This window comes from Gorilla gorilla, chromosome 8 (assembly GCF_029281585.2).
Source record: "Gorilla gorilla gorilla isolate KB3781 chromosome 8, NHGRI_mGorGor1-v2.1_pri, whole genome shotgun sequence".
In the NCBI taxonomy this organism is placed as follows: domain Eukaryota; kingdom Metazoa; phylum Chordata; class Mammalia; order Primates; family Hominidae; genus Gorilla; species Gorilla gorilla.
Window position 1 is genome coordinate 116,180,138 of NC_073232.2, and position 13,418 is coordinate 116,193,555.

Sequence of the window (13,418 nt, forward strand, 5' to 3'; positions counted from 1 at the left end):
GGCACAGCCTTCTGTCACAGTCTCTTTGCTAGCGTGCTGACTTCCCATGACAAAGCGTTCCAAGTCATCTGGCCTGGGTTTCTCTTTGTGAAAGATCTTTTGCCCAGTCCTCACCACTGCAGGGGCTGTAAGGAAAGCCAAGCACATCACAGAAGGGCACCGTTTTATTTTCATTACAGAAAATAATTATATCCTGGCCACAAAAACAGTACTAGTCTGGCTTATGTTATTCCTGGCTTATCTCATTTTTGCAAAAAATCAAACAATTTCCATTGCAGTTATATTTACAACTACAGAGGAATTTGGAGATGTTTGCTAGGGAATAACAGGCATTTTCTCTTTGCCTAATTTCCGACAAACTCAGAACAGAGGTTGCTAAGCATGGGGTCATTGTGTCTCTAAATTTAAAAAAAAAATCATCAACTAGACTGTTGTAAAAGCACACATAATCCTGAAGAAATCTAAGGCAAAATTTGTTACTGCTGGCCTAAATCTATGCTGAAGAAAAAGCCAAAAAGAGTACTTCCTATACTAAAATAAATCCTAGATGGGTTTCATTTTATTAAATATAAAAAAGGTAAACTTAAGATGAGAAGAAGATATGGGTGAATACCTTTAACCCTGGACTTACAGTGGGTGGGGTGAGACTTCTTTAAGCAGAATCTTAAAATCAGAACTCATTAAAGAAAGTCTGATAAGTCTAACCACCTAAAAACTAATACTGGATAGCAATATTCCAAATGATGGGGTTAATGATTTAATATATAAAGAGCTCATAGGCTGGACATGGTGGCTCATGCCTATAATCCCAACACTTTGGGAAGCCAACGCAGGAGGATCACTTGAGCCTAGGAGTTTGAGACCAGCCTGGGCAACACAAGGAGACCCCGCCTCTACCAAAAAAATTTTTTAAATTAGCCAGGCTTGGTGGTATGTGCCTGTAGTCCCAGCTACTTGAGAGGCTGAGGTGGGAGAATTGCTTGAGCCCAGGAGTTCAAGGCTGCAGTGAGCCATGATCATGCCACTGCACTCCAGCCTGGGCAACAGAATGAAACCCTGTTTCAAAAAATAAAAAATAAATAAAGAGCTCATATAAATTAATAAGAAAAAGATCAACATCACAAGAGAAAAAGTGGCAAAGAAAAGAATATGCGATTCATGGAAGATCTAAAAATGGCCAATAAAAATACATCAGTATGATAAGTTCACTAGTTACCATTAAGAAAAGCAAGTATACATAATTTATCAATAATGAAATTGACAAATATTAAAAATACTGATACCCTCATACGTTGATAGTGGGAGTATAAATTAGTAACGCATTTCTAAAATTTAAATCTTAATGAGCAAGTTTGGAAACATGCATCAGATTGTGAAATGTAAGCCAGGTGCGGTGGCATATGCCTGCTACTTGGGGGGCTGAGGCAGGATTGCTTGAGTCCAAGAGTTTGGGGCTGCAGTGTGCTATGATTGTGCCTGTCTGTGACAGCCACTGCACTCCAGCCTGGGCAACACAGTGAGACCCTGCCTCTTAAAAAAAGTTGTTTTTAAATGTATATATCCTTTGACTTAACAATTACTTCCAGATAAAACAAAAACAAGTACACAGATACATACATCTTATGTAAGGCTGTTCACTGTAGTATTCTTTATAATACTGACACTTTGAAATACCTAAATGTTTATAAATATGGAATTGGTTAAAAAAATTACAATGACGTAGTATATGAGAATAAAAAGATATACATGGCTCATTGTAAAATAGAAATATATAATCCAATTTATGTGCAACATTAAACAGTGTATTTTGACAGAAATGATTTTAAGACATTAAATACTAAGAGCAGCTTCTCTTGGAGTGTGGGGAAGGAACCCCACATTCAATGTATACGTTGACTGTAAGCCTAATTTCAGAAACACTGAGAAAGAAATATGCATAATAGTACTAAGGAAATAGGCATTTCTATATTTCTTTGATACTGGGAACATGTTTAGAATGAGGAAGGATGTTCACCCAAACACTGACATTGTTTTGCCTGATTTATAGTGTTTCATATGATTTTTATATACTTCATTAAAATTATCTCTAGTTTGAAATTTTATTTTATAATGAGTAAATACCATTTTAAGAATCCAAAAAATGAATAATGACATTTTGCGTTAAAAAAATGCATGACACTTCCAGGCACACCACTTCTCTGCAGTTGAAAAGCTTGATTTATAGTATAATAGAAAGTTTAAAAAAAAAATTAGCAGGCCAGGAGCAGTGGCTCACCCCTGTAATCTCAGCACTTTGGGAGGCCGAGGTGGGCAGATCACTTGAGGCCAGGAGTTCGAGACCAGCCTGGCCAACATGGTGAAACCACATCTCTACTAAAAATACAAAAATTAGCTGGGTGTGGTGGTAAGCACCTGTAGTCCCAGCTACTCAGAAGGCTGAGGCAGGAGAATCACTTGAACCCGGGAGGCGGGGGTTGCAGTGAGCCAAGATCACACCACTGTACTCCAGTGTGGGCCACAGAGCGAGACTCCATCTCAAAAAAAAAAAAAAAAAAAAATTAGCACATGAACATTTGTCCTAGAGAATGCGAGGTCATTCTTGTCTTGACTGTAGCCTTCCAATATTCTAGGTCTAAGCTCGAGTTGCTACCAAGTGTTCTGTGCACTCTGGGCACTGTCACCAACCCCCGGACTTCCCAGGTTTGTGACCTCTCCCAGCAGACCCTGCGCCTTGGTGCCCAGAGGTCTGGCTGCTGGAATGCCCCTGAATGGAGGCACCCTTGCAGTGCTGCACAATGTCCTCAGCAGCTACGCAGTACCGCCTGGGCCGCTGGCCTTTTGCTTCAGCTGCGGGATGAGTCAGTGTGAGCAGGAAGCACCCCCAGCACAGGCCTGCGGTGAGTCAGGGGAAGCAGAACCCAGAACAGCAGGGAGCGGCCACCTGGCAGGTGGCCCAAAAGCCATATTGTGCCTGAGGACAGCAAGGAGAGGGGCAGTTCTCCACAAGAATTAAAGTTGCAAAAGCCTCTCTACTCTCAATAATTTCAGCAGTCAGATGCTTTTTATTTTCCCAAAGCCCACAGATGTGTCATGCTCCTCAGACACTCACTCAGAGGGAAATGCTTACTGGAGAAGAGGCAATCATAGTGCCTTAATCTTTTTATAATGGGAAAAGAGGTTAAGTGAAGCTCCTTTAGACACAGGCTTAATATCTAGCCTGGTTCTAGGGCCAGGATTTTAAAGTCCTCAAACAGTCTCATTTATTTGATCTGAAAAACAGAAAACTAAAAATCAAATGCAGTTAATTTTTTTTTTTTTTTTGGTGGGTGGGGGATGGAAGAAAGGAGGAGGAGAGAAAAATCAAACTGAGTTATATGGAGATCACAGAACACACTGGAGTCAGTAAACAGAATGGACCCACAAATCTCCATCAGTGGAATCTTGAGTAAGTTACTAAGCCTTAGTTTTCTCATCTACAAAATGGAAATAATACCTGTACTTTCTATTTCAAAAGACTAGAGGGAGAATAATATGAAATTATGCATATAAAAGTGCTTTACAAACTGAAAGACGCTATTATTTCGTTGTTGGCATTTGGAGAGGAAGCACTGTACTATACCACAGTGTACTGCCCACTGGATACACTGTAGGAACTTAGTAAATATTTGTTGAGTTGTCTGGAGAAAAACAGGACTAATATCTTTGGTAAAATAAAGCAGAGAAGAGATTCAGTATGGGAATGTCTGACAGGATGATCCTTTTCAGAATAAAAAAAAAAATATATATCTATATGTATATATATATATGCTGAGAAAAAGCAGAAAAAATAAGAGCTTTTATTTTTCACATGTTATTTTATTAAAAGCACAAGATAATACTCTTCAGGAAAATGAATACATGTAAAGAAATGCAATAATATTGTATCTACAAATTATCAATCATGCAGGGACTGCCAATGAAACGCTCTTGGTCACAAAGTTCAACTGCCTTCTATCTTTCCTCAAGAAGAGTAAGAATACAAATCCAAGGCATAGCACAAAAAGTGACAATGTCAATTTCAGCAAAGGTTTGGAATTTAAAGTTAAGTTTCCCACAAAATATCTAGCTTGGGCTCTTGACTATAGAGAAGCTTGGAGTTGTACAAGGCAATGTATTAAAGGCTTAAAAATCAACTCAATGAAAAAAGAAAGACCTATTACACTAAAATCACATTTGAGCAATTCTCTGGTGTCCAAAATATAGAAACCCTTTATTAAGCTTCCATCATGAGGGAAAATAAACTTTCTGATAATGGGTATTTACCCCTTTGGGTATCAAAAGGCTTTTTGTTAACTGTTCTGGATATAAATATTTTAAAATTATTTTTCACATCTTCCTGTGTTGTTAAAGAATCTACTTTAACATTAATCTGGTCTTTGCTTTTTAAAGTGATCCACATAACCAAATATTACCACCCTTTGCTATTTACAGATATACCCTTTGGCATCAGGTGCCCCCCTGCCCGTCCATCGATGCTCACAGGGGGCTGTATTTTAATTCTTCCACTTCTTAGCACCTCAGCAGCTGTCACTTCACTGAATTCATCAGTATCATTCCTACCTGTTGCCTCATTTTATTCTTAGCCCGTGTCTGGGGCTATAAAGGGGCACCCCATAGAGAAAGTACATGCCCTTAGTGAGGGTCCCCAGCTACTCTAAATGGCTGGGGCTGCTGAAATCCAACTTTCAGCCCAGAAGGGTCAGCCTTCTACATCAACTTCATTTCAGACACAATTGTTCTTACCTCCATAACTGTAGAAAGCATCTCTTTCTCTCACTCCAATGACAGTTCCCAAGACATCTACCTGTTTTATTGGATGTCCATTGTACAAAAATACACCTAAAATTTAAAAAAAGCAAAGTCGACATAATGTATGATTACATTTTCTGCTTCATTAAATGTTAACTTGTAGGGGGGAAGGGAGTTTAAAAAAATCAATCCATGCTGTTTGCTGAAATTCTAGACTTAAGAATCAGTCCTTGACAAATGACAATGCCCCAAGAAATTCCAATGTCTTTTCCTCACAGGTCCTAAGTAGAAAGCTTGGCATTAAAGCTTGCACTAGACGGGAGAAAACCAACGCTGTCCAACTAGATTTGGTTAATGCACCCTGTGCAGAATGCTTACAAGGGGCCTGAAAACAGTCATTGTACTGGGGGACCAAACACAGGACTATATTTGAAGCAACTAGAAGGAAAGAGACAGGAAACCATGAGAAAGGCTTCTTTGGCTTTTTTTTTTTTTTTTTCAAACAAGTGCTTTTCTAAGAAACCAGTCATGATTTCTTTGAACTGGCAATAGCATTTTTTTTTAAAAAAAGACAGTAAGTAGGTTACAAAACGCTACCCTTTGGGGCCAGGTTACAACCCCAAAACTTCTCTTTTTAAAACTCTGTTTTCAAAACCTAGGCTACAGATGGTGGCAGGCAACTTCCTGCCAGAGGAGAAAGCTGAGGGGGGAACCTACCCACTGATACCCAGGGGCTTTTTTCTGACTTGGGTCCAGGACACAGAGGGGCTGCTCAGAGCAGGGAGTCCCTGATGGTCCCAGGGCTGTCCTAGCTCCTGCAGGGCTTCCCTTCTGCCTGTCCCCCAATAACCTAACCCGAGCTCCCCACTTCACCTTAAGCTACGCGCACTGTGTTCCTGTCACCTGCAGCTAAAGAGTCCTGCCCAATCTCTTTTCCAGCCTCTTCCCCCCGCCCCCATGATGGCTAAATTCTTTACTTTCAGAAACAGGTTATAAACTTTTATATGGTGATTTCCTTTTTCTTTTTTTTAAATTAGACATGGGCATCTCACTTTGTTGCCCAGGCTGGTCTTAAACTCCCGGCCTCAAGCGATCCTCCCGCCTTGGTGTCTCAAAGTGCTGGGAGCCACCACACCCAGTTAAGTCCTTTTTAAAATAAATATACGAATTCTAAATTAAGAAACAATGATCACCTCAGGCATTTGGCCATTCTTCCCCTCACAATTCTCTCCATTCATAGGGGGACCTGTGGCCTGAATCCCGACGCCCCTTATAACCCCCAGACTGGCCTCTGCTGATGGTTCTGTTTCCCTTGTAGACAAAGGGACTGAGGAAGAGTCCAAAGAATGAACAAGGAGCTTCTAAGCCTCAGTTACAGAGAGACACCAGGGGAGTGAGACGTGGTTTTAAGAAATAAGAGGTGGCAAATTTAGCCAAAAGCAAGACCCTCTCCCTCCACAGAGGCACGCTTCAAGAGATAACCTGGTGTTTGGAGACTGTCCTCAGGACAACCTTGCAGGCATGAGCTGAAGATGGCAGGAACAAGGAGGGAAGGAGCCTGGGTCACTGTGTCACCCCCAAAAAGAGAGTCACCTCCATCCAGGAAAACTTGGATTGAATGGAGACAAAGTGGTTCCAGTCTCAACTCCTGGTCTCAAGCAGAAGCCCAACTAATTTTTAAAATTTTTTATAGAGATGGGGTCTCTCTCTGTCGCCCATGCTGGCCTCAAACTCTCGGCCTCCCAAAGCACTAGAATTATAGGTGTGAGCCACTGCACCCAGGCCATAAAATTTCAAGATGTAGCCAGTTCCAACTCGCTTCTCCCAAGTTCTCACAATTGAAACTTAGTCTTTTCCATAATACCATTGATGAGATCTTCAGTCCCCTGCCCCTGCCTGCCTGCACTGACCAAACGCAAAAGGATAGGGAGCCTGCAGAGAAGGGAGATCCCTATGTCCTGTGTAGTCAAGGGCAGGCTTCCTTATGGCAGAAGCAAACTTTAAACCAGGAAAATGAGCCTCACCCAGGGATGCCCTCTACTGCCGTACACCCCACCACTCAGCCTTGGAGTGCCTGTGTGCAGAGCAGGGCTGAGGCATGGTGCTGCTTTGGTGGTCTAGGTTTGCTGCAGGGCCAGGTGGCCTGAGCTCCAGGCAGGATCTCTGGCTGCACTCAGCCCCTTCTGCCTCCCCAAATGCTCTATATCACTATTTGTACACTGAGCAGAGTAAAGTTAGAGAGAACTGTTTTATAGAATAGGGCTGGCCTCCCCCTCCCCTGGCCTACGTGATGGTCCTTCCTGGCTGCCAGGTACTTGTTTGTATTAGAGACAGACACTCCACGGGGTCTGTTGTGGCCCACAGCACATAGGCAATCAGAGGCAGAAAGCAGAGCTGTTTGGACCCACAGAGGGCCGGCTGTCTGCCACTGAAATGTCTTTCCAGTTGGTTGAGAAGCAGCAGGATACTCTGCTGGTGATGTCTGAAAGTCCCAGGATTCTTTGGGTCTCCAAGGAGATCCTAGCATATACCACTGTCGTGGTTTTAATAAAGAGCAAAAACACTTTCAGATAGGGAGAAGAGTGGAACAAAAGGTATTCTTCCTGGGTTGAAGTCTGGGGGAAAGGCATTGAGAAGACTGGGCTAATGGCACAAACCAATGAAGTACTCAAGTCACCTGTGATGGAGGCCAGTCATCCAATGGTACCAACTTTGTATGTGGCAACACTTAATAAAAATCTGAACAGGTCTTCACTTGTGGACACAGTAGACTTTCTTGAAAAAGGACAGAAAAGTGAGCCCTGTGAATTTTCATCTCACGGACTGACAACAATGACTTGCCTTTAAGGACAGACATGGTCACTCAAGATGAAGATGCAACAAAATCCTTCCAGTTCCAAGTGGCTGATGAAAAAAAAAATCTTAAAAGCATCACAGAACAACGGAGAAAGAGGTCAGAAGACTATAACAGATAGTTTGAATTTTAAAACTCAGAGAAAAGCAACTGAGGAGGAAATACACTGCTTAGAAAGAAGAAACTTCTCCAAGTATATAGAAACATGAACTATACGTATCAGATGCACAGCATCTACAAAAAGATGGCTGAAGACATGGAAAAAAGAATTAGAGAGCCATTTTCTTCTATCAAAGTGATCTTCTATAAGAAGAGAGCTCAGGAAAGTTGGATGGCTGCTCTGTCAACTGAGAGAAAGCTTAATGAACTAAGAAAAGAAAATGGTAACAAATACTAGATAACAGAGCTCATGTTCCAGCCTTTCCCAAGGCCCTTGTGTTCCTGCTGTTCCACATGCAGCCCACAGAGGCCTAAAAGCATCAGAGGACCCCCTGGATCATCAGGCCCCCAAGAAGGAGGAGGGTCAAGCTATAAGGGTTCAGGGATCTAGGGTCACAGGCAGGTTGACTCGGATTTCAAGCAGCCAACCCTGAACATCCACAACCACAGCAAGACATTTGACTGTTTTCTCTTTTTAAAAGTACTTTTGATTGCTCTCTTTTTAGTTTAACTGCTGTTATTTAATCGATGCTATGTTATTTATGTTTGACAGCATTAAAACACCTAAGATAATCTTCTTCAACCAGATTTAATATAATTCTTAGAATATATTATTTGCACTTCATTGTACCCACTAGAATAATAGGATAAGTATTATATGCTGATTTAAATAAAAGAGTCACTATTATTTAACCCATCATTAAAGTTTGACATGGATAGAGATATTTAAAACAATAAATACGACTTCTGTATGTTATGAGCTATTATTAAAAATACATATATATATATATATATATATTTTTTTTTTTTTTTTTTGAGACAGGGTCTTGCTCTGTTGCCCAGACTGGAAGGCAGTGGTACAATCACAGCTTACTGCAGCCTTGACCTTCCAGGCGAAAGTGATTCTCCCACCTCAGCCTCCTGACTAACTGGGACTATAAGTACTGCTTTTTAAAACTCAGACAAAGTGAGACTGGGGTCTCACTTTGTTGCCCAGGCTGGTCTTGAACTCTGGGCTCAAGTGATCCTCCCGCCTTGGCCTCCCAAAGTGCTGGGATTACAGGCATGAGCCACTGTACCTGGGATACTTTTTTTTTAATGCAAAAAAAACCCCAAAAACAAAACAAAACAAAAAGAACCCACACAAATCTAAATACCACCACAATCAAATTTCACAGTATTTTTCTTAGTTCAACTCTAAATTCAAATTTTGAGGAGCTGACGTCTTGCAATCATTTTGCAATGCAATTCTGATGCTAACTACTCAAAGATAAGTTAAATTTCACAGGTGAAGGGCACAGTCCCCCACAATACTGCCCTCATTTGAGTCATGAGTCCCAAGTTTTGTGAGAGTCGTCAGGCCAACTGCACTTCTGACCAACTAGTTATAAATTTGGGGGTCCCCAACACTCCCTCAGGTTTGATAATTTGCTAGAATGACTCACAGGACTCAGGAAGGTGCTATACTTATGATTATAGTTTTATTCATGAAGGATCCAAATCAGGGCCAGCCAAATGAAGAGATGCTAGGGCAGGGTCTGGGAGGGCACAAACACAAAACTTCTGTGTCCTTGACACCTTGCCCCCTGACACACCAACACATAATTATCAACTAGGGAAGCTCATCTGACCCTCAGTGTCCAGAGTTTTTACTGAGGTCTCATAAGGTAGGCACAATTAACTGAATGATTGGCCACATAACTGAACTCAATCTCCAGCCCCACTCCCTTCCCAAAGGGTCAGACTGATATGATCTGGCTCAAAACCCCCAACTCTCTAATCGAACAGTTGGTCTTTTAGGCATAGACAGCCCCACCCCAAACTATCTAGGGATCCAGCATGAACCACCTGATTCGCATAAATTCAAGTGTGGTTCGAGAGGGCACCATGAATAATGATGACGCTCCTATCACTCAGGAAACTATAATAATTTAGATGTTACCCTGCAGGAACCAAGGGCAAAAGTCAGCGAAATTCTTTACCACACAACACATTCATTTCATATTTTATCATTTTTGGGGTTTGTCTTTGTTATTTTGTTTAAGACATTCTTTGCTGTTTAAACAATCCTAAATTTTATGTAGTCAAAAGTTTTGCCTTTATAGTAAATGAAACCAAACACAACAACAAAACAAAAACCTAGGAGTGGAATTCCCCACCCCCCAGAACACTATGGTATAGTCTAAAGCAGTGGTCCCCAACCTTTTTGACACCGGTTTTGCAGAAGACAATTTTTCCGGGGATGGGGGTTGGGGGAACGGTTTGGGGATGAAACTGTTCCACCTCAGATCATGAGGCATTAGATTATCCTAAGGAGTGTGCAACTAGATCCCTCACACATGCAGTACACAATAAGGTTTGCGCTCCTAAAAGAATGTAATGCCACTGCTGATGTGACAGGATGTGGGGCTCAGGCAGTAATGCTCACTGGCCAACCACTCACTTCCTGCTGTGTGGCCCAGTTCCTAATGGCCATGTACCAGTAGTGGTCTGTGGTCCCAGGGGTTGGGGACCCCAGGTCTAAAAGTATCCAATCTGTCAGCTGATGTCTGCTTTAACCATGAGGTTTCATTTTTAAAACACCTTGGAAACATTCTCACCAGTGATAAATCAAAGATCACTGGTCCTGTTTTTGTTGGTTTGTTTTTAATACATCATGAAGTCTTTTGCCTACAGGTAGAGTTAAGCCCCTGTCATGTCCTTGGTAACTGCTTTCTCACCTGCAGAAGATCATTAAGCAAGGCTAGAATTTGGTGTGAATTAATTTCTTCCTGAAGAGATGAGCTATGAAGAAAACCAGACTGGAAAATGGAAAACTGTGGAGGAGGTTGGCTGCCTTCCAAGGGAAAACACAGACCATTTCCAACAATAACTAGGAAATAAAGGTGTGGCGAAAAATCTGTACAAAAGGCATTAGCATAAGGTCATCCAAATATATTTGTACATTTAACTGGAAACAAACAAAACCTTATCTCATTAAAACTGTGGATGCTTGAGATTCTTGACTACTTCTAACTCATAGTTTGTTATTCAGAAGGACCTTGACTGGAAAGCTTCACTCAAAATAGCAAAGAAAGTTTAACCAAACTTCTCAAATAGCACAGTAAACATGTGGCTATTTGTGAATTATTACACAGCTACGTGAATTATTTAAATCCACCCCAAACTATACTTGTTATATTTTTAGGTAAGATAAGCCTATCTCTAGTAGCCACTATTCTAATACAAAAAAAAAAAATTTAAACTTTACATGTATAATGCCTTGTTGCTTCAACTGCTATTTCTATTTGAGGGCCCACTATATGCCAGGCACTGTTCTAAGCCCTGGGATTACAAAGGTGAACAAGACAGATGACGTTCTTCCTCTCAGGGAGTTTATAATATTTTGATTCTGCTTAATTCAAAAGAAAACAAACCCCCATTACATATCAGGAATCAAAAGATTCCATTACACAGGGTTAAGCTCCATTTTTACAAAGAAACCCAGACTTTGCAGGTGAGTCACATGCCCGGACCAGGTAAGTGGCACATTTAGGAAAGGAGCCAGGCCTAGGAATAGCTGGCCCAGCGATCTCTCCAACAGGAGCAGGGCCAAAGAAAAACAAATGAGCATTTTCAAGTATGAAAGACCCTAAATGGAGGTAAAAACCTCAGTACAAAGGTTACTCCCCCAAACACCTACTAAAAAAAAAAAAAAAAAAAGATTTAGACTGTTTTTTTACCTTGCAAATAAATGAACTCATGCGAAGGTCCAGGCTAGGTCCCTTTCAAAGCCTGCAGCAGGGAAGGCTCTCCTAAAAGCCTCTAATCCCAGCTTTCTGAGACTTTGGGAAAGGGTGGCAGATGCAGCCCAGGGCATCCCAGGGTGGCTAGCCACATACCTGGCACCTGGCGGGACTCCTTCATGTCCAGGATATCCCTGATGTAGAGTTTTGCAAAGGCTAGAAACACAGGATCCAAACCCCACAAGAGGGAAGGGGTCTCCTCTTCACACCGGCTGGATCCAGGCTGCATCAAGAGGCAGGGCTGTGGCTTCCAGCTAACTCTGAAAGGTTCTGCATCACTGAGTCAAGCATCTAGATGGGACACAGAAATGAGGATGCAATGCGTTTAACGTGGGTCAAAGTGGCACGGCCCTGACGCTGCTCCCAGGTGGGCGTCCGGGACTCCAGGAGGGGCGAACGCAGGGATCCAGGGCCCTGTCAAACTCCATGCCACGGGGCGTGTTAAGAGGCGTTCCTCACGTCAGGACGCCTGCGTTCCTTACGGCTCTCCCGCTGTTCTCCTTCCCACAAAGCACCAACTTCGGAACGGCTAAACATCAACTTTCACTCTGGGAAGATACGTCTATACAGGCGTACCAGAAACCGCTTGGGGTCCCGGGAGGAACGGGCGCCCTCGCAGCCCTGCACGTGTTGGGGCATAGTGGATGGGTCTGATTGTCGCTCTGCCCTAAACTTTCCGCTTTTGGGGATGAGCCAAGAAAAGGAGGAAAAAAGATACCAAAAAATGGACCCACTTGTAGCCCCTCCCGCCGCCTGCAGCTCCAGGAGCACCGAGACCTGGCCCTTCCGGCGCTCGGAGCCGCTGGCGGCGACGGCCCCGCCCGGCGCAGGAGCAGTTGGCTGAGGTCGTCTCTGGAGTTCCGGCCTGAGCCCGCCCCCTGCCCCGCCAGGGACCAACCCCGGTCTCCCCGCCAGCGCATTTCCTTTCTGCTGCAGCGCCTCGCCACGGCTCCGCCCCATCTCTCCCGAAGTCCCGCCTCATCCCACCCAGACCCCACCCATCCCGCCGCGGCCACGCCCCATCCTGCCCGAAGCCCCGCCCCATCCCGCCGCGGCCCAACCATGCGCTAGGCCCCATCCTGCCGAAGTCCAGCCGGTTCCGTGCCCCGCCGCCGCGCAGCGTACTTTTGGTTCAGGCAGCGCTGCAGCCCCGCCTTCGTGCTAGCCTCCACCGCTGAGGCCTAGGAGCCGACCTTGAAATTCCTGCAGTTCTAACGCCGCTCTTCTAGTCACCTTTCACCCCTCCTCCTGCTGGTGGCGGGACCCTGAACCTGGGCCTCCTAGAGGTTGGGTCAGGATCAGACTATTTTTCTTTTTGATTCCTGATATGTAAAACAGATAAAAAGTAAGCAGTGCCACGAGTGCATTGTGGCATATTTTAAATGTTCATTTACAGTTGGTAAGTGACCTGACACACACACTTAGGACTCTAGTTTCACTTGGAGATGTCAATATCTAAATTTGAGCCCTCGAGTGAATGTGAGGTCTTGACTCTGCCAGAGACTAGCCGTGCAAAATCATGACAATACATTTTGTCTCCTTTACCCTTGTTCGGTCTACAGTCTGGAAGGTTGTACACTTAAGAACTTTGAAAAGCTGGCATTTTGGTAAATCGTGGCCACCTTGATGGTGCTTAGTCTCCAGAATTTCTATTTTAAAGTGAGGGAAGATAGCCACGTTCCACTCCCATAAAGAGCTACGTTACCCGAGACGTGAGGAATTCTTCCTAATTTACAGAGACTCTGGAAAATGGCAGGGGAGTACAGATCACCCTGGCAGACCATTCCCGGGGGAGGCAGGTGGTGGCCAAAGAGATAATTGCTAAACTATTT

At 43.4% G+C, this 13,418-nt stretch overlaps 1 protein-coding gene and 1 long non-coding RNA gene across 8 annotated transcripts in view; one reads left to right on the top strand and one right to left on the bottom strand.

The window, feature by feature from the left end:
• Positions 1 to 12,510, bottom strand: part of STN1 (STN1 subunit of CST complex) — a 36,022-nt gene extending 23,512 nt beyond the window's left edge. For 3 of the 7 annotated variants that reach the window (XR_008669005.2, XM_055352890.2, XM_019035461.4), the window contains exons 1-3: positions 12,321 to 12,468; positions 11,683 to 11,877; positions 4,783 to 4,878 (exon numbers count right to left, since the gene is read on the bottom strand). Coding sequence is in view for 6 of the 7 variants with exons in the window: in XM_055352890.2 (XP_055208865.2) it covers positions 4,783 to 4,878; positions 11,683 to 11,815 (229 nt within the window). In the remaining variant the exon portion in view is untranslated. Of the gene's footprint in view, positions 1 to 4,782; positions 4,879 to 11,682; positions 11,878 to 12,162 lie in introns of all 7 variants that reach the window. The other 4 variants (XM_004050047.4, XM_055352887.2, XM_055352888.2 and 1 more) reach the window with 4 other exon arrangements.
• On the top strand, positions 2,741 to 8,371 carry LOC134759242 (uncharacterized). Its single transcript, XR_010135286.1, has 2 exons — positions 2,741 to 3,445; positions 6,107 to 8,371. It is a non-coding gene; the product is annotated as an uncharacterized lncRNA (long non-coding RNA).
• Positions 12,511 to 13,418: the final 908 nt, after the last annotated feature.